Source organism: Falco rusticolus, chromosome 6 (genome assembly GCF_015220075.1).
Source record: "Falco rusticolus isolate bFalRus1 chromosome 6, bFalRus1.pri, whole genome shotgun sequence".
Taxonomy (NCBI): Eukaryota; Metazoa; Chordata; class Aves; order Falconiformes; family Falconidae; genus Falco; species Falco rusticolus.
The window spans coordinates 48,201,822-48,224,123 of record NC_051192.1 but is presented as its reverse complement, the minus strand read 5'-3'; the positions used below and the strand labels follow the sequence as shown (position 1 = coordinate 48,224,123).

General features: G+C 37.6%; 1 protein-coding gene across 7 annotated transcripts in view; it reads left to right on the top strand.

Annotated features, from left to right (window-relative positions):
* Positions 1-22,302, top strand: part of UTRN (utrophin) — a 413,274-nt gene that overhangs the window by 302,467 nt on the left and 88,505 nt on the right. For all 7 annotated transcript variants that reach the window (XM_037392250.1, XM_037392248.1, XM_037392249.1 and 4 more), the window contains 2 exons: positions 8,850-8,979; positions 20,956-21,224. In XM_037392250.1, coding sequence (XP_037248147.1) covers positions 8,850-8,979; positions 20,956-21,224 — 399 coding nt within the window. The remainder of the gene's footprint in view (positions 1-8,849; positions 8,980-20,955; positions 21,225-22,302) is intronic.

Here is a 22,302-nt window from a genome sequence, read left to right as displayed (position 1 = left end):
TGGCCTTTTCTTCTCCAGTTTGTTTTGAACCTTGGCCTAGTGTTTCACTTTTGAAGTGCTGTTATTCGTATCTGATCTAAAAGGGAGGGTATGATCATGTGTGATTGTTAAACACAAGCGTGTGTGTTAACAGCACAACCCACTGGTTAATCCTTTTAGTATGAACTGAATCATAGAACGGTTTTGGATGGAAGAGACCTTAAAGATCATCTCGTTCCAACCCCTCTGACACGGTTAGGGACACCTCCCACTAGACCAGGTTGCTCAGAGCCCCATCCAGCCTGGCCTTGAACACTCCCAGGGATGGGGCATCCACAGCTGCTCTGGGCAACACGTTCCAGTGCCTCACCACCCTCACAGTGAAGAATGTCTTCCTTAACATCTAATCTAAATCTACCATCTTTCTGCTTAAAGCCGTTACCCCATGTCTTATCGTTACATGCTCTACTAGAAAGTTCCTCCCCAGCTTTCTTGTAGGGCCCCCTTTAGGTACTGGGAGGCTGCTATAAGGTTTCCCCTAAGCCTTCTCTTCTCTAGACTGAATAACCTTAACTCTTTCAGCCTGTCTTAATAGAACAGAAGTTCCATGTTTATTTCACTTTCTCCCCTCCAAACCTAGTCATGTCTCTCCTCAGATTAGTTTGTGTGTGTTGTTTTTTTTTAAAAAAAAAACACCAAGGTCTAGTCTTTTAGGGTTGTTGATACAGAATGGTTGTCATGTTTCCATAGTAAAGGTTGGTGGGATTAATTTTCCTTCAACAAAAGCACATTGTAGTCTTTTGACGTAAAACTGAAGGTAGGTGTATTTACAGGCAGTTTGGCATTTGAAAATTGGTTCCATTGCTAGCAGGATGATTGCTGCTGTTGTGTAAAAGTAAGTACTTTTTTCCACTACCTGAAGAGTGGAAAGCCTCAAGACCTTCCCTCTCTGTAAGACTCTGCACTCTGACTCAGGCATTTTTGCTGTCTCTGGGGTGCAATCTGTATGAATTCTTATATTAAATCCTGATTAGGTATGTTGAACAGATTATTTTCTCTAAAAGCACCTTTATAAACATTACTTATTTTCCTGTGCATAGCAATATAAAACAAGTCTTGTTTAATCTACTACTTCTATGTAGTTTTATTCAAGCCATCAAATTTAATGTGTCTTACGTCCTTTTTTAGCTTTCATATTACAGTGGCTTTAGACCAAAATATGCTCAGTTAGCTTAGAAACTGGCTGGATGAGCAAAAGAAGCACTGTATTCTAGCAGGTTTTGTTTCGTTGTGCTTATATGAAACTTCTATTTATTTTATCCCATTAAAAAACTAGAGCACATAAACCAAAAAAAAAAACCAAAAAACCAACCCACAGGTTGCTGTTCCTTTAACAGTCTTGATCAATATTGTTATTCATAAGAGAGAAAAGCTTAGCCATAGAAAGGAGAACCCTCTCTTGGTATGGAGTTGAATATTTTAAAAAATGGCTTTCTTGAAGAAGGGGAAAATACCCAATAAAGCAAGTTTAGTGGATATGTGCGAAGTGCTTAGCAAACCATCACAACAGGGTTCCACTAACCTTTACATAGAAATTCACAATGGCTATAATTTTAGAGGATTTCAGTAGTTCATTCGGTGGGGAATTGGCGTTAACACATAGAGATTTCTGTCTTTTCAGATTACTTTTGTGTAAAGAACAATAAACATGTATCTTCAGAAAAACTATTTTGAAGATAATGTCTTTTGCAACAGGTCAGGGATGCACAGTGTGGGTTTGTTGGGTTTTTGGGTGTTTTTTTTCCCCAGTGTAGTTACTTCCAAATCATGTGGTTGAGTAACCATCCCTGAAGGTATTTGAAAGATGTGTAGATGTGGTAGTTGGAGACATGGGACTTGGCGGTGCTTGGTTAATGGTTAATGGTTAACTTGATGATCTTAAAGGTCTTTTCCAACCTAAATGATTCTATGATTCTATATTAAAAATAATTTAAAAAAATAGCTGCAAGCATTCTAGGCTTTCCAGTGCCAGTGCCTAGGACTATGCTCTGTTGAGGCTTCCAAACTTCTCGAGGCAACCAAGGCTTGGTTATCATTGACCTAGAAACACAAATAACAAAGTCTCATTTCATTGGGCTAGGAAATACGAAATCCAGTTACGTAAGATTATTGGTGCTGAAAGACATATTAATGACCATCATTATGTCTCTTTTTTTTTTAACTTTTGCTCAATTAAGCAGTCTCTTCATTCCTAGTTGGATTTAGATCCTGTGGCATCTCTAGGGAATGCAGGACTTGCAGCAGTTATTTCTTCAGAAAAGTTTAGAAAGGTTCTTTCTTGGCAAATCATTAACTGTGTGAAAAACAATTTTTATTTTAATTTTTAAGAAAATGTGTAGCCTTGTAATCTTTAATTTGAGAATAGCTTTTAAATTATTTTTTTAATGCAATCTGTATGACAATTAAGCTTACCTCTACTATTATATTGCAGTATTGAATCATTTTCTAGGGCACAAAGGAGTTCTTTCAAAGTCTCTGCAAGATTATTGTAAGTGAAAACTTTCCAAACAAGCTTTAAAACATCTTTTTCTGATTTCAAAGTGCTGTTAGAAGAAAATGAAGAAAATAGCCTTACTAGTTTTAAACTGTTTTAAAAAGTTCAGATTCAGTTACCCTTTCTTAAGGCATCACTACCTAGCTATATAGATGCAGTTTGAGATTTTCAGTTTATTAGCTTTTAAAATGTTAGTAAAAACTTCATATTTCATGTGTATAAGTCTGAACAGTAGATAATAAAGCATACTTTCCATCCTCTGTCTCTTTTGCTGTACTGCGAAGCACTTTGTTTGAGAATTACTTACAGGTGCTTATTTCCTGTAATGCATATATATTAATGCATATACAGAAGTTGGTGATATTTTTGGTGAATAGCCATGAGCACATGCACTTTTCCATAGACCAGAGTGGGAAGGGAAATTATCAAGGGACAAACAACCTCAGTGAAGAGATACCTCTGTTTCTGGCCTAAAGCATCTTTTTGTGATAAATCAAAGGGAAAGTTTTAAGTAAGCTAACATTTATTGGCCTGTGATAAAAGATCACCAGTATGCATAGTCTAATTCATTCTTTTGCCCACATCTGTGCTCTTATATTCCTGCCAGTTTAGTTTCCCTGTGCATGCAGGCAAAAAAGGAGTTTGCTATAGACATGACTTTTCAGGTCTACTCACACACTGAACCCTAGTAGGTGCCACCCTATTTGCACACTCTGTATTACCTCTACAGCAACAGAGGTAACAAGTGGTAGGTCATAGACACAGAGACAATTTGGAACAACGCAGCCTTCACCATTCACTTGTCTTTGGTCCTTTTTGAGACCTCTTTTGCAAGTGCCATGGGATAAACCTCCAAAACTTGAACTTTTTTTTAAACTCTTATATTAAAAAATATATATATAAAAATACACAATATATATTTATTACAGAGACAAACAACTTCCTCTTTTTCCACGCTGATCTTTGCCTTCCTTTTCTTATTTTGGTGTTGGTCACTGTCGCTGATTATCAACATGTAGTACTGGGTCTCATCTTGCTGCATGTGTCTCTGTGTATCTCCAGGTAGTAATGGTTGCATATTAGGCACCATTTTTCTCCTTAATTATTTCTCTTGCCACATAGATTAAATATGAAGTAATGAAAGGTAAATGCATGGTGAGATGCACCATCTCAAATATTGCTTTATATTTGAATGTATTCTATATCAGCTGGGGTAGGTAAATTATAAAACTGACTTTCATGTAGAGATTTGTCCAGGAACAAAGATACTTATTTTTGAAGTTTTACATATATGTATAATATTAAATAATGTCTGCTGTGAAGGGGCAGCTTTTAAATAAGCTATGCTTATTTCCATTCTTGTTGATTCTTTAATGATGCAGACAGCTGGCAGAGACTTGTTTACAACCTTGATTTCTGTGTGATCTTTATAAACAATTCCTTTTTCTATTCTTCAAGTTTTCTCAATCATCTTACTTACTTTCCCCATCCTATTATATGCTACACATATAGTTTTTCCATTTCATTTTAGTGTAAAAAAGTAACATGAGTTTTTTCAGGCACCGGGTTCACAATAAAGATGACTAATTAAATGTTACAGGAGCTGCTGATTGGCACATATAGCTATGATGTGATAAACTGATACGAGTTACAATAATGTGCATCTTTACTTCCTTGAAACAGTGTATAATGAGACCTGATTTAAATATATTCTGTTTTTAAGAAACATCCCATGTGTTTTCTAAGAAATTAGCTTTGCCTTCATCTGTTGGAACTATTAAGCTGATCTGCTCTTTGAATTATTGTATACAAGCCTGTACAATTCAAAAGAGAAAAAAAAGAGGCTGTAAATCAACAAGGCATAATTTTGCAAGCCCGCTTACTGTGCTGGAAAAAATAATTTTAATATGCAATTGAAGAAAATAGGTGCTTACAGGATGCACAAAGCAGTGTAAAAATTCATGAATAGGAATTTTTTTCTAGCTTTCTAATTTTTCACAGGTGGAAAAGGCTTCAGCTACAAAGCATTATCAACAGAAATTTTGGAAGGCCTTGTTTTAGGCAGCTTCCTTGCCTATAAATTAAGACAGTAAGTTAAAAAAATGTTAGCTTGAAAAAAGAGTTAGTTTTCATGTTAGAAATCATAAGCATCTCTAATGGAGAGAGCAAATGGGTTAGATTATCTTGGTATAATAGAATAAATTGTATATAATTTCCAAAGTTACAATGGGAAAGACATATGTTTCAGTTACTGAAAGAACAAATCAGATGGAGAGTAAATCACTGGGAAATAGTTATAAATTATGGACCTAACACATCTTTGTTCTCTTCCTTGAGAGAAGGATTGTGTTAGTGGGTTCCTGGGTTACTCTGCCATTGTCAAGTAACTTGAAGGATGTCCGTCATACCTGCAAAATGGATGCTGTGATGCTGTTCGTAGTTGTTGCTTTGTCTGATGCTGCATAAAACATTTCAAAAGTGTAATCTTGTGAGCCCCTGTCCACCCACCAGTGGAAGAACTCTCTCAGGTCTCAAAGAAGGATTTTTTGTGTTATTCTTGGCTAGTAGTATTTAAGGTTAGCTCCGAAAGCTGTTTGTGTTGACAATGCATCAGCATACCAGATTTTAGGTTTCCAGATGTTTTTTTCCTCCTTTTATAAGAATCGAGAATATCTAAGATTAGTGCTTGTTTCTCCAGGAATCTTTAAAAATCTTTGTCCAGGTTTATGTAGGAAATAAGAATGAATTTGCAAGTTAAAAGCATAGATGTTGGATTCGGTAGTCTGTTGCCTGTCAGATTACTGAGGAAAGTGAAGCCTGCATTTTAAACCATTACCTAAAGTATACAGTAATTGTACAATTTAGAATTGTAGTATGAAATATGGTGGTATGAATTACTGCCAAAGTTTCATACAGCCCCTTTCTACATGAACAATAAAAGTTTAAAATGTCATTGTGCTTTTATAAAGGAGCATCATGTGGGAAAAAAATAATTGTGCTATCAATGTGCTCAGTGTTCACATCTGCATACCCAACAGGACTCAAAAAATACTTGCATCCATGTGTTTACCTTCCTAGTGGACAGTTTTAGTGATAAGTTTTGAGATGCCTTTCCTAAGTCTATTGTCACCTTGACTTATTTCTTTTACCTATACCAAAACCCTAGTATTGCTTTTCTCCTAGTTCTTCACGGAAAAGTATAGCTAGCTGCAGGAAAAGAATTCTCCCTCTATCAAAATGTGTGTGAAGCTCAAAGCTGTACGAATGTCTGAACTATTTTAGTCCTTAATGACAAAGAAGGGGGGATGAAGTGACACAGTAATATACTTCTCTACTGAAAGAGGTGCATCCATTCTAAGAAGCCATGGGGGAGATATTTTTTGCAAAACTCATTAAAACACCAAAATACATGATTGCATTTCTTACTATATAAAAATATATAAACAAATTCAGTATTTCACCTTTTATGTTTTTTTGCTGGGCATTTTATGACTTTTATTCTGTGGTGGTGTTGTAGATGTGATTTTTCCAATAAAATCTTTCTTCAATTGACTCAGGACAGATGAAATTTGAGCTTGACGTTAGATTTATAAGCGGATTTCTTTTTTGTTCTGCTGCAGAGACGTCTGGCTGGAAGGACAAGAGGGTATTATTGATATATTTCCTTATTCTTGCACCATGTACCATCATTGCTGTTGTTGTTTACTAGCAGAAAGAGAGCGACAGGGAAATATATTGAGTATTGCTAAGAAACAAGGAATAAAGTTGATTTTGCAAGTCTGAGTTGGCTGTTCCAAAACCTATCTTTGCATCTGTGGCATAAGAAAAAAAAGTATAAACCATAATGTAAGAGTCTGTGGTGTGCTCAAGATAATCTTCTTTACTACTAAATGATTTCAATATTGTTATTTCATATGCAAAACTTCTTTCATATGAGCTAAAATATTTCTTTGTCAAGATAGATATATTAATAAGGAATGTCATGGATGACTTGGAGTTGGTGAGCTATATGGGCCAAAGTCTTAAAATCTTTGTGTTGTCAGCCTCAATTTGAACAGCTTCAATGGCAGGGATGGTGGAGAATTAAAGCCAAGGTCTCTTAGGTCAAACTTGATTGAAGTTTTATTGAGGATGATCAGGAGAAATTGATGAGCACACTGTGTGAAGGTAAACAGGAGAGACACAGCAGAAAAGATCCATCTCTAGCTTATTTCTAACTGCTGAAATTTCTTAGTGGGCTCAAAAAAAATCTGACATAGCCTCCTTTTTCTTGTATGCTTTGGAAATGCTTGGGAAATTGCATGGAGGGGAAAAAAAAGTAATTCTAGAAAGATTTCCTATTTCACAGTGAAGTAATCACCTCTCTCTTTCTGACAAAATCTTTGAAATTAGAAGTTAAGAATGTACTTTAATGATGCAGCCACACAGGCTCTACTAACCAAAAGCTTTTTAAGTGGGTAATTTCTGAGCCTTAATTGCACAAGAGTGGTAATGGCTTCCTGTCTTCCTTCTTTCCTGAAACAAATTCCTGCATAGAGAATGTTTCCATGATTTGTAAAATATGGATGATTTTTGACCAGTCTTATTATAATGTGTGTTATATGAAATTAAAATATTAATACATGCTGTGCTGATTTGAAGTGACTCTTCAGGAATGTGTCTTTTACAATACTTAAGTTTCTGTTAAAATTTTTTTTCCTGCTGTTTTACAAAGTAGGGCTTGGTTTTTACGCTACAATTTTTGTTTCATATTAAACATGGCATATACTGAATACTGCAAAGAATAGGGCTTAGTCTTTTTATTGCTATAGAAAAGCATGTAGAGAGAATACTGTTCTGAAGAGGGGTTTTTGTATGGAGATAATAGTTAATGGTTACTGAAGATAGGACTTTATAATGTATGTTCCTAAATGTAATGGAGGTTAGCATATTTTCAGTGATCAGGTTTTTTGTTGCATTTTGGGTTGGTTTTTTTTTTAATGTAATTTGGAGCAGACATAGAGTGAGAAGGAATGGAAGGATTTGGGAAGATGAGGAGGATAAAAGAAAAAAGTGGGAGAGAAGGGTGGAAAAATAACTTCTTGCCTCCTGCTAAGCTAAAGTTAAGAGGTACTCTTTGGGTGTTTGTGGCATCAGGAGACTTACTGATGAGAAGAATAAGGTAGCGTTTGTTAGACTTTCATTGTGACTGTTTTCCACAATTTTCTATAGTAGAAAACACTCATTTTGTTACATAATCTAGTGAACACGGACTAGCTGTTTTTCTTGAGCTAGAATGGGGCCTGAGCAGATTGTGTCAGCAAAATAAGCCTTGATTTTTGTTATTAGAGCTAAAAAAGATATTGGAAAAATTAAGCGTAGCATTTAAATAATGTGTAAAGTATCCGCTTTTGTGTTCCTATTGGTAGAAAATAATACAAATAAAACACACAAAGCAGTTTCCTTCTAAGGGGGACAGATTTATACTTAAAATTGAATGGAAGAAAATGCTTTATAAGAGACATTCCATCTAACTACTTATGAATGCTTGTTTTTAGAAAAGGGTGGTTATGCTTAACTCTTTTAAAAAGTCATAATTGCTGGAGAACAAAGTATCCTGAAATTAATTTCCATTAGCATAAAAGTGTCTTAAAGAAAAATTGGTATTTTTCCTCCTGTATATAAGGCTCAATTGTTTTTGCATAATAAGCCTCAAAATATTTCTGACTAATTTTAAGGATTTTTTTTCAGAATGTATTGTCATCACAAAAGCTCTGGTTACGTATCTTCTACATTTAAAAAATATTAATATATAGGAGACAAAAATAAGAGGTATGATTTTCTAAGGAATGTAAAGTACTTCAGCAGCTTTACAACTTAGCAGTTGTAAAATTACCTTCTGAAATTTCAGTAGATGTAATTTTCTGTTATTCCAGCTACCTAAAAAGCTAAAATAGTCTGTTGGTGGTAATCTACTATATATTAGCAATCCTGTTAGAAGCAATAAACCCTTTAATTTTACTTTTGTTTTAAGAAGTTTAATGTAGTGGTACCAGTTTCTGTTAGGTGAGTGTTTTTAAAACCCATGATCATCATCTTCCTTGTGTTCAATTCTTCAAGTGAATTCAATGAAAGTTACCCTTCTAACCTTAATTAATTTGTTGTCACTTCTGTTTTATAAAATTTACATTATTGTCTTGCAGTCTGAATGACATTTTGGCTATTACTCACTCACTAGACAGGCCTGGACAGAGAGGCAAAACCGGAAAAAATGGTATAGTATGTGTGGTTCACAAGATTAAGTTGCAAATGCCATTCTTCTTTCCCTTCCCCAAAGGCACTGAGGCGTGAACTGAAGGATAAAGAGCAAACCATTCTCACTGCTGTGGACCAGGCACGAGTTTTTCTTGCTGACCAACCAATTGAGGGGCCTGAGGAACCAAGAAGGAGCCTGCATTCAAAAACAGGTCAGAAAATACTCTCTTCCAGGAATGGTCAAAAGGAAAGAAAAAAGGACTTGCGTGTCTCTGGTACATATATTATATCCCAATTGGTTAGACTTTAGGATTTTTCAGATCACATCCTGATTGCTTTTATTTCAATGTTTAGCCTCAAAGTATTACCACTTTAAGTTGGAAGAAGTAGAAAAATCTGTATTTCCTTTTCCAGTTTTTGATTCAAAACACTTAACTCATCAGTTCTGTTCTTTATCTTTTTCTTAACATGATAATGAATGGACCTTAAACGTAGTCAGAATACTAGTTTAAGGCTGCACATTCAAATGTGAAGTACTGCAAAGTTTTACTCCACAAACAGAAATAAATGTATTTGACGATGTATCTCATCGGAAGTAAAAGGAATCAGCTTTAGGGAGGCAGTCATTACAAAATCTCAACAATTTGAATGCTAGATGAATCATCACTAAGGAATAAATCACAGCTATCCTAGAAATGGTGTTTGCATGTTGTTAAAGATGCTTGCCTGTATCAGAGACCAACAAGGAGGCAACAACTTTTCTCCACCACTCCCCCCACCACACCCCACAAAACAGAAAAATATACCAAATATCTGTGTTTAAGTCCTAGAATTATTTTTCTAATATAAGCCACAAGATTATAAAATCTTAATTATGTAAGAATTGTTCTTGGAAAGGGTAGTAATCTGCATTTACAGAAATATCAGTTCCTGTAAGATGTGAATAATTTACTGTTCTCTGTAGTCTGCAAAATTACAGTATAGCTGCCTGTATTGGGAGTTAGTTTTTATTTCCCTTACATCTTCCTACACATCTCTGTAGCAAACTTTTAAGGTTTGTTCAATGGAAACAACTAATCTTTCCTTCATCCATACTTTGCGTTATTTCTGTGCAAATTTTTCTGCATTTTCAGATGGCTTAATTCAACTTTGTGATAAAGTTTGAATAGCTGGATATTAAAGCCAATGACCCATTTTTCCTGTGATTAGTTCTGGTACCTTAGGTGCTGTAATGTATCTTACTGCTTCCTTTTTGAACTCCTGACTCCTGAAAACATCCTGTTTGTCTTTACTTTCAAATTTATTTGACATATTACATCTTTAATATTTTATTTGGTCTAACTCACAAGCAACTTTGCGGTTGAAAAATAAGGAATGCTTGCTTTATATTTGCTCATTCTTTCACACAAAAGTTTGAAGTCTCAGATTCTCCTCTCAAAAGCCATAGAACCGCCCAGCACAAATTATGCCAATGCATAAAATGTTACCAGTGTAAAATGCTAATTTTCTAGCAGGGGTCGATACTGATGATCTAGTCAGTAGTGACTGAAAGTGCAAAAGCAAACTTAAGATGATGAGCTGCATTATAAATTCTTGTTGTGCAATCTATTATTATTATTGTGATGATGTGCTATACAGATGGCAGTGATAACGGATTAGCAGGGAATTCGATGACCATGGTGAACTGCGTAACAATAATGGCCAGGCAGATGGTCTGCAAGTGATGTATAAGTGCCTCTTGTTTAGTCATCATATTTGAAAACCTGTAACATGCTCAGACTGGGAAGCTTCATAGATGTGCATCAAACTTTTTTACCTTCTTCCTTCCCCACACTCAGTAATTTCATAGACTTTATGTTTTTTTTGAACATGCGGTGGGTTTGTCTTGGCTACCAGCCAAACTCCCACCCATCCACCCACTCACTCACTTCTTCCACCTCAGTGGGATGGAGGCAGAAGATAGGAAGAACGGGAGTAAGAAGGCTCATGGGTCAAGATGGGGACAGATGCAGATCCCTTATAAGCCACTGTTATATAGACCAAACAGCTTCAGGAAAATAAACCATTTCTTGCCATTTAAAATAAATGTTTAATTACTGATATAGTAGAGGGAAACAAAAACATTAAAATGGCAGCTTTCCTCCCCTCTTTCCCAGGTTCAGCTTGACTTTCCTGTCTCAGTTCCTGTCTCCTTGCCTTCTTGTGACCTCAGGTCACACTCGGCCTCCTCGACAGGCCAAAGATCGGTGTGAGGGGCTGGCAAAGTGGTGGGACCCCGGCCAGCCTAGCAGTTTTTCTGCTGTTCCTTTCTTCTCACATCTTTCCTCTGCCCCAGTGTGGGTTCTCTGTGGGGAATATCTGCCCTGCCATGGGTCTGCTCCTCCTCCTCTGACCTTGGCCATTCCTCCTCCTCCCTCTCTGGTGTTTTCTGCCGTTTCTTAAATACGCTTTCCCTGTGGTGGTGCCAGCATGGCTGAGGGCCTCGCCTGTGCCCTGCGGTGTGCTGGCTGTGTCCCCCCTGCGTCTCTTCGCAGAGGCCCCCGTGCAGCCCCTGCTGCCGGCAGTAGGCACCTCTGCCCCGCGCACAGCCAGGTGGCACTCCCTGCGGATTCATGGACTTTCAGGCCAAAAGGCCTCTTTGATTCATCTGCTCTGATCTCTTATATATTGTAACCTATTAAATTTCACCCAGGACTGAGTCTAGTAAATTTTTTTTTCTGACAAGTAATGCCACCAGTCTCCAGAAAGCTGCGTCTCTGGGTTTGAAGACATTCACACATGCACAGTTCTTCTTCTGAGTAACCATTTTCGGTGAAGGCTGTGGGTGAGGGCTTATGTTTGCTTGTAAAATGTTTATTTTTCTATTTTCTGTCAACCTTTCAATCATTGGTATCCTCTTCTGTAGATTAAAGTTAACTCGTTAACTTCAGTGAAGCTACACTTCATGTTGCTAAAGGGGAAGGAGTGTGGGTTTGGATTGTAAAATGTCTGTCTTTAAAAAATACTGATGAGCAGTACATAGCACTGTTTGGTCATGATTTGACATGGTTTTGGCTGCTTCTATAGCACAAATAGCAAAAACTTTTTTTAAAAAAACTATCATGATTTCATTAATGCAAAATGACTGTTTCTTGAGGTTGGTTCCTATTTTGTGTAATTGCAGGGGTGTTTGAGGGGGAGGGTGAGCTAATAATCCAAAGAGCCTAAAGGTTGTTAAATTGTTTTCTATTTTCTTCAGCCTCTCTCTCTTCCTCCACTTCCCCCCTCCCCCACCATCCTCACCCCATTTCTTTTCATGCCAGAGAGGGCACTGGTCCAAGGACAAGGAATGAGAGCGATTTAGAAGAAAACTAGTAAGAGCTAGTTTTGAACTTGACTAACTGAGACCTGTTTTAAGGGACCTCTGCATACATACATTCAATGTTCCATCCAAAGAGAATATCTGTTACGTAATTTCAAAAAATCACAAGAATGTAAAATGAGGTGGTTCCTTTCCCATCTTGGGCTTAATGCTTCCTGTGTTGGCCTTCTACTGTGCCATGTAGTAACTGGTACACTCAGAGTCCTTCAGCTTCCAAGAAACTTCTGTCGTAAGTTAATTTTATATCCCATCTGTCTTTTCTTCTGATTTTGTTTTGCCATGTTTCCATAGGGAGGCTCCATCACAAAAAAGTAAGCTTCGCACTCTTCTTGCCTTTGAGCTGCTTCAGCATCTGAGTGGAGCTGATTGATAAACCAGCAGACCAGCTGCTGAATTTTATAGATGGACTGGATAAGGAAATTGGAAAACCTCACATTTGTAGCTGCTTTGTCATTTTTCCCTGGTATAAGAGAAAATTTAGACCTAAAAATGTTAGTTATAATTCTCTATGGCATACTTACAGTTGGCTTCTTAGATCCCTGTACTGTTAGTGAGGTTACAGGCCATGGGAAACACAAAGGAAAGCAGAAATAGTATTTTCTGTCACCAGGGTTCTACAAACGGATGATACAGCTTTGCTGAAATTCTGTTCTTAAAATTCCACTGATGCAGTGAGTGGAGATAATTATTTTTTTTTTTTTTTTAGAGGATTACATAAACTAACATCCTAACAGATTACCACGGGACACTACACTGATTCTCACTGCAATAGTGAATGTTTCCAGGAGTCTGTGGTAGTGTCAAAGTTATTCAGTAGCTTCTACTTGTCAATCAGCTTTGAAAGCTGCTATTTGGTAGCAAAGCTTGTTGTGACAAACACATCATTTAAATACAAATATTTACCATATGTTACCTCCTCTTAATTGAAAGTGTAGAAAGCCTCATAAATCACATCTATCTTATAAGAGAAACATATTAATAAGTATTAGTGAGTCACATGCATATACTTTATTTAAACTGGTGGACACACAATGTGTTCACCTGTTTCAGACATAAATAAAAGTTGAACTTCTTTGCTTCCCACCACTGAGCATTTTCAGTAAATTAGCTGTAATTTATCTGTCATAATTTTTCCTCTTAGCAGGGAAGATCTGCTGGAAATAAGCAATTTACTGTATAATGTATATAGCAGTCAGCATTTCTATTCCCAACCACTTGTGCCTGTCCACTAGCTCTCACACACCACTGGAACAGGTTTTTGTTCTCTGCTATGCAGGTGAGCTGAGTATGAGGTCTTGAGTGTGAAAATTAAAGGAAGTGCTTAGGAGAATGAAGAAGGTATGGCCCACTGGAGGCCAGTGGAGTCATGTCCAGAAGCTATTTTGAACATTGCTGCCTCTGTTTTAAATGGAGCTCATTGACTTGTGGCTTCTGAGAGTTTCTTCATAAGATGAGAGAAATGTGCAGTTACCCATGAGAAAAACTCAGAATAAATGTATCTCTCCTTTTCAAATCTCTTAGACCCTACAAGTTTAGTCCACCTGCGTGGAACCTTGAAATTTTTCCTGTGGAGTCTACATGGTTGCCTGGTTGGTGTCATCTTAATAAAGTTCAAGGAAACTTGGTTCAATTTGGTGTCAGAGTGCAAAATTAGAGGAGTTTTAAGCCTGAATTTTTAACAGCTGAGTGTTAGAAGCAGGCTGGCCTGAGGCCATAGTAGCTAATTTTAGTAATTTTTTTTTAACCATGAGGACCTCAGGATATAAGCAGAGTTATATTAATTCTTGACCTTTATTTTATATTATGGCCCAGTTTTAGCTGAAATACAGGGTGCTTCCCAGGTGGAAGCCATGTTCTTAAAGTTTAACTGTTGCCATGTTTTAAAGACTCTAGAAACCAGTAAAGCTTTGTCTGCAAGAGAATTCTCTTATGCTACTAGCAATGTAGATGACAGATGGATGTCAAAGGTTAGGACCTTGTTTGAAAGAAAAAAAATTTCTTACATTCTAGAGCAAACAAAACTCAAAAGCATTGGAAATGAGCCTCAAGAAAGGAAATTGGAAATTGCAGAATGTTAAACAAAAATTGTATAAAGGAGAAAACAAGCTGAGGGAACTTACTTAAAAGGTTCAAAAAAGTTCAGAACATGGATGTTTTAAACTCCTGTGTTGTTGCAGGATGCCATCAAGTCAGGGAACTGTCTTTTGTGCTGCCAGACTTGTCTTTATTTTCTGGTTTTGTATTGTTTTGGAATAAAATAGATGCCTTTTGTTTTGTTTTGAAATGCTGTTAGGGGATGTATATCTGTCTCCTGCAGCCTTGCTGAGGAGCCACCTGCCATATGTGCTGTGCCAGAAAACAATCTTTATTGATCTTTGGAAGAAATAAAAGGCTTGTTACAATCTGCAGTTGCAGTGCTTTGGAAAGAAACATAGGATTAATTCCTTGCTTGCCTAGAGTAACTGGGGTACAGTCGTGATAGCTTTCTTTCCGTTGGTACTCTCCCTTCAACAGGAATTGGAAGAAGACACAGTAGCTTTGTGATGCTGTAACAGTACTGTTATATTTGGATTTTTCTCATTTTGTGGCAGGAGCAGGCTCAAACTGAATTTGTACCTGGTTTATGTTCCTTGAGCAACACAAGCTTTGGGCTTCCACTGTGCAAAAGTATTGTGAACTCGCTTTGGATCACACCATTTATTAGAAATTAGTGGCTTGTTTTTACTGAAAAATGTTACATGTGTTTTGATTATACTGACAAATTACACTGGTTATTCCGGGTAAATGCATGGTTCTCAGGATTGCTGTAGCCTTTTTTAGTTTTCTGGAAATAGATGCTGTGGGACAATTTAATAATCTCTTTTAACTAAAAGCTATTTTCTCTTTGTTTTGTCCTTCTGTGTCTTCCCCACCAGCACCCACTGGGAAATATCAACAACCATTAGTAACGGATCTCTATATTTGCTAGCAAGGTTTGCATCTGCCTTTATCTGGAGCCCATACTTCAGGCCCTTTCCAGAAAAGTTTATGAGGTTAACAGCTTTCATTTTCTCTACTTTTGCAGTTCTTTCTTCTGCAGACCAAATGTAATTTGTCTTTTACCCTGCTGAGACTTTTTCCATGCACTTTTTATTTAATTACATTTCTCTGATTTGAAAAACTTTCAGTTTTGATAGAAGAAAACCTAAATGGGCAAAGGTGAAAATGACTGTGCTTTTTCATTGTTTTAACTAAATATGCAATAGGTATTTTAATAGGGAAAAAAGGTGACATACTGGGTTTATGCTTGCATGGCTGTGTGCTTGGAATCAGTCTAATTGCTATATTTCCACATTAACCAGTTGTTGCTTGTTCTTTAAACTTCCTGTTTGTTGACGCAGAAGGCTCGGACACAACTTATACAACCAATGTGATCGAGTTAGTGCCACTTTATTAATAGACTCATGGCAATTTATACTCTACAGCTAAAAATACATACGCTACGCACGCTTTGTTATGTAAAAGGTGATCAGTTAAAACTACTCGTTCAGATGTTTCCATCTCCCCTGTGATTGGTCCCGGTGTGGTGCCCACACGCTGCTCCCCCCTTGTGTTGGCATCCTGGTTTTTCTCATCTTTCTGTCCGACTCTCTTATCTCTCTGCGAATACAGTTTCTTTGTCTCCCTTGGCCTTGCATATGTCCTTCACAACACCTGCATCTTGTTACAGCTCTGGCCTGCTCAGCCTGCTATTACAACAAATTTACTTGGTCTGGATTGCTCATAATATATCCGTTGTCTTCCAGCCACTCCACGTCTGTTCCCATCCCATCCCAACTAAGTTTTCTGTTCAGATTGTTAGAAAACCAGAGAATCCTTTCACTGGAGTGATGCTAAACACTTCATCATGGAATGATAGTACTGCTTTTGGTTATTCTGCTTACGAATTTGAGCCACTGTGTCTGTTCAAATGCTCTGAAAGTTTTCATAATGATTACAGCACTGTGTCACCCATTATTTTTTTTGCTGGGAGAGGGAGAGGTCATGAAATCAGCTCCTGTTCTAGTATATTTTATTAAGAATATAGAAAAAGTGAAAGGAAATTAATGTAATTGTGGCAAGATAGTGGGTGACCACTAGTTCAAGTCCACATAATGAGGATCAAGCACAGTGCTTAGAATCAAAACTGTTAGAGCCAGTAATAGTTTGAGATCTAAAATAAATTCTTAAGTAAGAATTTTTGTCACTGGTAACTTTCCTGGGTAAGTATTCTCCATATATGTAAACATGTAAGAAAACTATATGCTGTGAAGTTCATGCTTCAGAGTTTTCCTTCCGTGGCACTCTGTCTCTGCTAAAGACACAGAGAAGTTGTTGATCCTTTCATTGCTTCGTTTGTGAAAAAAAATAAATGTTTATCAACATCAAGTTTTTTCCACTACAGAATCATGCTTATCGTCTGCTCTTTCTCCCTGACTGCAGGGTCAGTTAATAACCTTCCTCTTCGGTAAACAGACCATCCAGTGAATATAGGCTTTTCTTACTTTCTAAGCAACTGCTGAAGTGGAGATACTGTCATAAGTACCATAAAAAAGGGGGGGTGGAGTGGAAGCTGAACATTGAGAAGACTTTAGACTTTATATTTGAACACTGAGAAGACTTCCTATGTAAGGGACAAAAAAGGCAACAACCACTGTGTAGCATTTTTTCACGGCAAAAAAGGAACTCTGCCAGTGTATGTAGTGACAGACTGGTGAAACAAATTCCAAAGTCATAGAAGAAAATTCTCACTGTTAAGATTTTTTTTTTTTCGTGAGTTTTACAATTTTATGCTATGCAACCAGTATCTTGGAGAAGGCATTATCTGCTTGAAAAAAAAGTTGTGTGTTGCTCATTAGTAAGTTGGGTTTTCATGGTGGAAAACATGAAGTTATACAAGATGTATTTCTCACTTAAATGAATAGGTGTTGAATGGTTTTATAGCTCATAAGAATGTGTGTTTTGCTTTATTTCCCTAGTAAATGTCCTTTTAGGGCAAGTTTACAAGCACTTCCAAGGCTTCTGTAAAATAAAAGTCTTGCAATGAATTAATATTTTTCAGGTAAAATATGTGACAGATATCCTTGCATAATGACAGTGATTTGACAAATGGTGTTAAAAGATGTTTCAGTTTTCAATTCTGTTGGGATACTTCTATCACCCCAGTCAGCCTTGAATCTCTTTCCCTCACAAGATGTTGACTAGTCTGTCGTGAGTAAAGCTGCCTTGTTTCATCTGGCCAGACAAATAAAGTCAGGCTGTTGTTCCCCTCTTCTGTTCCTATTTATTGCTACAGCCACTTTTTTTCTTTTTGCTTCTACTGGAGCAAGAAATGCTCATTGAATCTGTTCTGTCGGTATGTTTATGGACAACCAAACAGTTTTGCAAGATTTTCAGCTCTTACTAAAGCTTTCAGCATGTTCCTTGTCAAGTGACTGATCATTTTAAATGACTTGCTAGTAATCTAGTTTAGGACTGTTAAGCCCTTCCAGCTTTCAACTCTTTTATGCAGAATTGCTAGGCTTTGGCTCTGATAACAGGTAAAGGATGATGCAAGCACATGATTTTGGATAAAAATGGCAGATTTCAGCTTTGCATATATGTAACTTCTACTTAGTCCAGGTTCTGGGTATAATGTGCCCTATATTCACATGTTTAAGATGCCAACAAAGGAAGCTTTCCTCACTGGCTATGCAATTTTCTGTCGTCTTTCAACAAAGGTCAGTATTCCTTTTCCTTGTGTAAAGTGTTCCAACTCTAGGTACAAGATGGCCTAGGTACTTACCTCCCTTAATTCTTACAATTAATCTTAATTAATACAACCCATAGCTGTGTCATATGATATAGGATACCTCAGCTTGTGAGCTATCCTGTGATACTAAACTCTGCCATGAGGTGCAGCTTGCCTTCATGCTGCAATTTAGCTTGGCTTCTAGATTGTTCACAGTCCCTTTGTCACTGGACTGTAGTGGATTCTCATTCATCCATCAATGGTATATTATTATTCTTAATGGTGAATAATTCCAAAATTACTTCCAGTAACAACTTCTTTGATATCTTTACATAAGCAATTTGTAGCTGTTGTTTTTTGTTTAAAATATCTGAACAGGATTTTTGCTTAGAACTTGAGCTTTATTTCTTTTCCTTTTTCTACAATCGGTTGCAAAGCTTGGTGTAAAGATCATCCCAGAACTGTGTTGTCCTATGATGTGGTTTATTATACCGTGAATTGCTGGAATTCCAGAGACAAGGTACAATTTATTACAGCATATCTTTGGTCTTCATTTCTATTCTGGTCTATCAGTATTGCAAATTGTAGGTTACTGCTATGTCTATATATCCCAGAGCTACATGCAGAATTTAAATCCCTTCACATCTAGTTAAACATTGCAGGTTTTTGTCACAACTGTTCCACTCCAAATTCCTCTTCTGAAATACCCTCTTGCCATTGCGGTATCTGTAAGGCTTGCTAGCTTCTGCCTTTGCAGGCAAAGTGCACATGAGTAGTGCTCTCGTGTGACAGGCAGCAAATCACTGAAATATCTTGATAAGCTCAAAGTTTCATTTGTCCCTCTTGTTCCCACTCTTTCTTCAAATGGCACTCATTTTTTTAAAAGAGCCTTTCTAATTCTAAAGAAAACATATTCTGCAACCTACAGCCTAGGTACTTACCTCCCTTCCTTTGGTGATTTTGACCTTGCCTTCCCATTCTCCTTTGGTTATCATTCGTCGTACTTTTTTTCTCCCATGTAACCACTTCTTAGCAAGATGCCTTGTGCTTTCAGGCAACACTCAGTCATTTGGAAACATCCTCTTCCCCCCTACACCACCAATTAAAATGCAAAATGTGCACTGTGGGTTGCTTGGTTTTGTGGTGGTTTTTTTTCTTAACCGGTGTCTGAACTGTATTGCTGAATACTCTTCTAGTGTTTGTAGTCTAACATGTACCAAGAGTAACATAAACTAACGAGATTTGAAAAAAACTTCTAAAAAAATAAATAAATCTGTGGAATTGGTGGACAGAAACTCTGGTTTTGATCCAAACAAACTCCTTGTTACTTTTACATCTTGGAAAAATGTGCCTGCTCTTCTCTGCAACAAATTGAATCTATTCTAATAATTTTATTTTGTATTAATTATTTGCCGTGTGCTTTCTGGTTCTGGGTGCTACGGAAAAACAGTTGCATCACCAGAGGCATAGTAAGAGAACTTTTGGAACCATAACAGTGCATTTACTTTGAAATTCATTTAGCCTTCAAAAAGCAAAAACCTTCCTTCCCCCCATTTTTTAATATGTTCCCCTCTTGCCCTCCTCCCCCAAGTTAGCAGCTCCAAGCTTAGTCAGTTGTAATGATTTTAAAGACAGTATATCAGTAAATGGAACATTGTATGTCTCATTTGACTTCTGACAAAAATGGTGCTTTCATCTTTGCATGATTGCGTATAATGTATTCATCGATAACACTTGAATTCTAATCACAAGAATACTGTGATAAACCTTTTCCAAAGGTTTTATGTAGGAGTGAATAGGAGGCCAGTTGGCTTAGTTTTGGTGTATGCCATGTCTCTCCCTCTTATTTTGTTCTCTGGTTCCTGCATTACATCTTTTCTTCTGCTTGCTTCTCTGCTTGCAGAAACCACCAGTTTATTATGTAGAAGGGGAATCCTCTGAGACTGACTTTGTCATTACTGAAGCAATGTTTCCCTAGAGAAGGAAGCAACCCATGACTTTTTTCAGGAAGGCCCCTCTGAGCAGTAGACAGCAGAACCTGCTGGGGATGTCTTAAGGTTGTTTTTTTTTAGCTTACTGTTTGTCTTGGTCTTGCTCAGTCTCAAATTGCAGACTCAGGAAAGGTAGGAGGTTTGCGTATTGATAGACTGCCTAGTGGGTTTGCAGAAATCATCTGTTGTGGAGAAGAGATGCCACCAGCTGACTCAGCTCTTGTCGAAGAAGACTGAGGTATGTGTGTGGTGTGGAGTTCTGTCTGATGTCCTGCAGACTTACCAGAGACTGGGGATTTAAATATAAACAAGTTACTTGAAATAATCAGTGTCATCTGCTGCAACTACATCCTGAGGTTGTGTGTGTGCCCGCTTTGGCTTTGCTTATTTAGTGGCAGCTGGTCTTTGCTAACATGAATGGGATTTCTACGGTCACTGGGTTGTGTGGGATTTGGACTCATAAGCCTGAAGTTTGTGAGAAATAGTGCACCATAACTTTTTTTTCAGTCAACAGGTTCATTGAACATCTTTAGATTTGCAAAATCTGTTTAAACCGGACTTTTAGGACTTGGGTGTTAACACAGAAAAATGGACATAGAGGTGCAGAAGCACTTGCCACATGGTACTCAGTACGCCTTGGTTTTTGCTAGTGAATAGGAAGAGGAGACATCCTGGTGGTAGTAGGGTGAAAGGTGGTGATGAAAGGTACTTGTTCTTTCTTTATGAAATGGTCCCCAGATTCCCTGTTGGGGTTTGCAGTAGGAGAGGAAGATCTTTTATTTCCTCCCCCTGTGCTTCCAGAAGTGACAAACCAGCAGTAAGCTGCGTTTGCTTTGCAGATATCATAATGCATGGAAGTCAGGAATAGTTTCCTGTCTTCTGATCAAGCTTTCTTCTATCATTAGAAGTGATTAAAGGTTTATTTTATTTATGGAAAGGTGGACTTTCTTCTGCCTTGTACCCACTGAAATAAATTGTTAGTTCATTCTGGACTTTCTGATTGTCTTGAGCTTGTACCTCAGGAGCGCTGTCTGTTTAACTAGACATTAAAAAGAAGAAATAAATAGTCTCTTCTTTCCCTCTGCAGAGCTGACACCTGAGGAGAAAGCCATGAAGATTGCCAAAGCTATGCGTAAGCAGTCATCAGAAGTAAAAGAAAAATGGGAGAATCTAAATGCCAGTGCCAGTGTCTGGCAGAAGCAAGTAGACAAAGCCTTAGAAAAACTGAAAGATCTGCAGTGTGCCATGGATGACCTGGATGCTGATTTGAAGGAGGCTGAAAATGTGAGGAATGGCTGGAAACCTGTGGGAGACTTGCTCATAGATTCATTACCAGATTACATTGAGAAAACTACAGTAAGTGTGGAACCCCTGGGAAATATTTAGCCTGTGCTAGTGAGACCCCTCTATTCTACTATCCCTAGTCATCTTACATATGTAACTTAAATTCTTATGTACAGTTTAAAGTGCTTTTTAAAGACTAGATCTGAGAAGAAGGTCCAGTGCTGTGCCGCATTTAGTCAGCTGTGATGGCATAAGCATATGTGATCAGCAAGCATACAGAATATAGCATTCACTAAATGAAAAAAAAAATGTGTTTGAGGATTTAAATATGTTTCTCCTAGAAATACTGTCAAATCCATAGCTAGGCCATGGGTGTGTTTGGAGCTTTCCCCAGGCACTGGATTATGAGCAAGCTGAGTCAGTTACCATCCCAGCAGTTGATGGTAGGCTCCCCTCCTTTTTTTAGCGGTGCTCTCAGATCTGATTGGCCGTCATGTGTAGCTTTCTTCATAGAAAAACATTTAGAGCTTTTTCAGTCATATAGAAGTATATACATAGTTCTAATTTCTGTTCCTTAACTTTCGCAGTCTTCATGTCTGTCTATTTTAGCTGGTATGAATCAAAATTTGTATTTGCTTTTACATTGGCCTGGCTTCTTTTCAGAATTATTTCAAAGTGAAGAACACATACTACAGTACAATGTTATCATGGGCCTACCAGTTCTTGCAGCCAGGGTTCCAGGCCACCCATGCAGGGCTCAGCACTTGAAGGCATGCCTGCTAATGATGGGTAGTAGTGGTCCTCTGCTTAGCTCCATGGGCTGGGTGGGGATCCAGTAATGCAGAGCTCCCTAAAGAAGGAATACCATCTGGTAACTAACATTATCCAGGAAAGCTGACGAAGTAGCCAGTGCTTGGGGGAGTGCCTGGGTATCAGGGATTCCAGGAGAACATGTGAATATGCACATGTAGGTAGAGAAGATTGCTGTTTCAGGCAAATCTAGCAGTTATGACCAAGCTTCTGTTTCAGAAATACAACTTTTCAGTTTTTAAGCTCAGGAATTAATGTAGCAAAACATTAGATGACCTTGGGGTCATGTACCTGACAACCTGTGTCTTCAGCTTGGGACACTGGTGTTACAAGAGTTAAG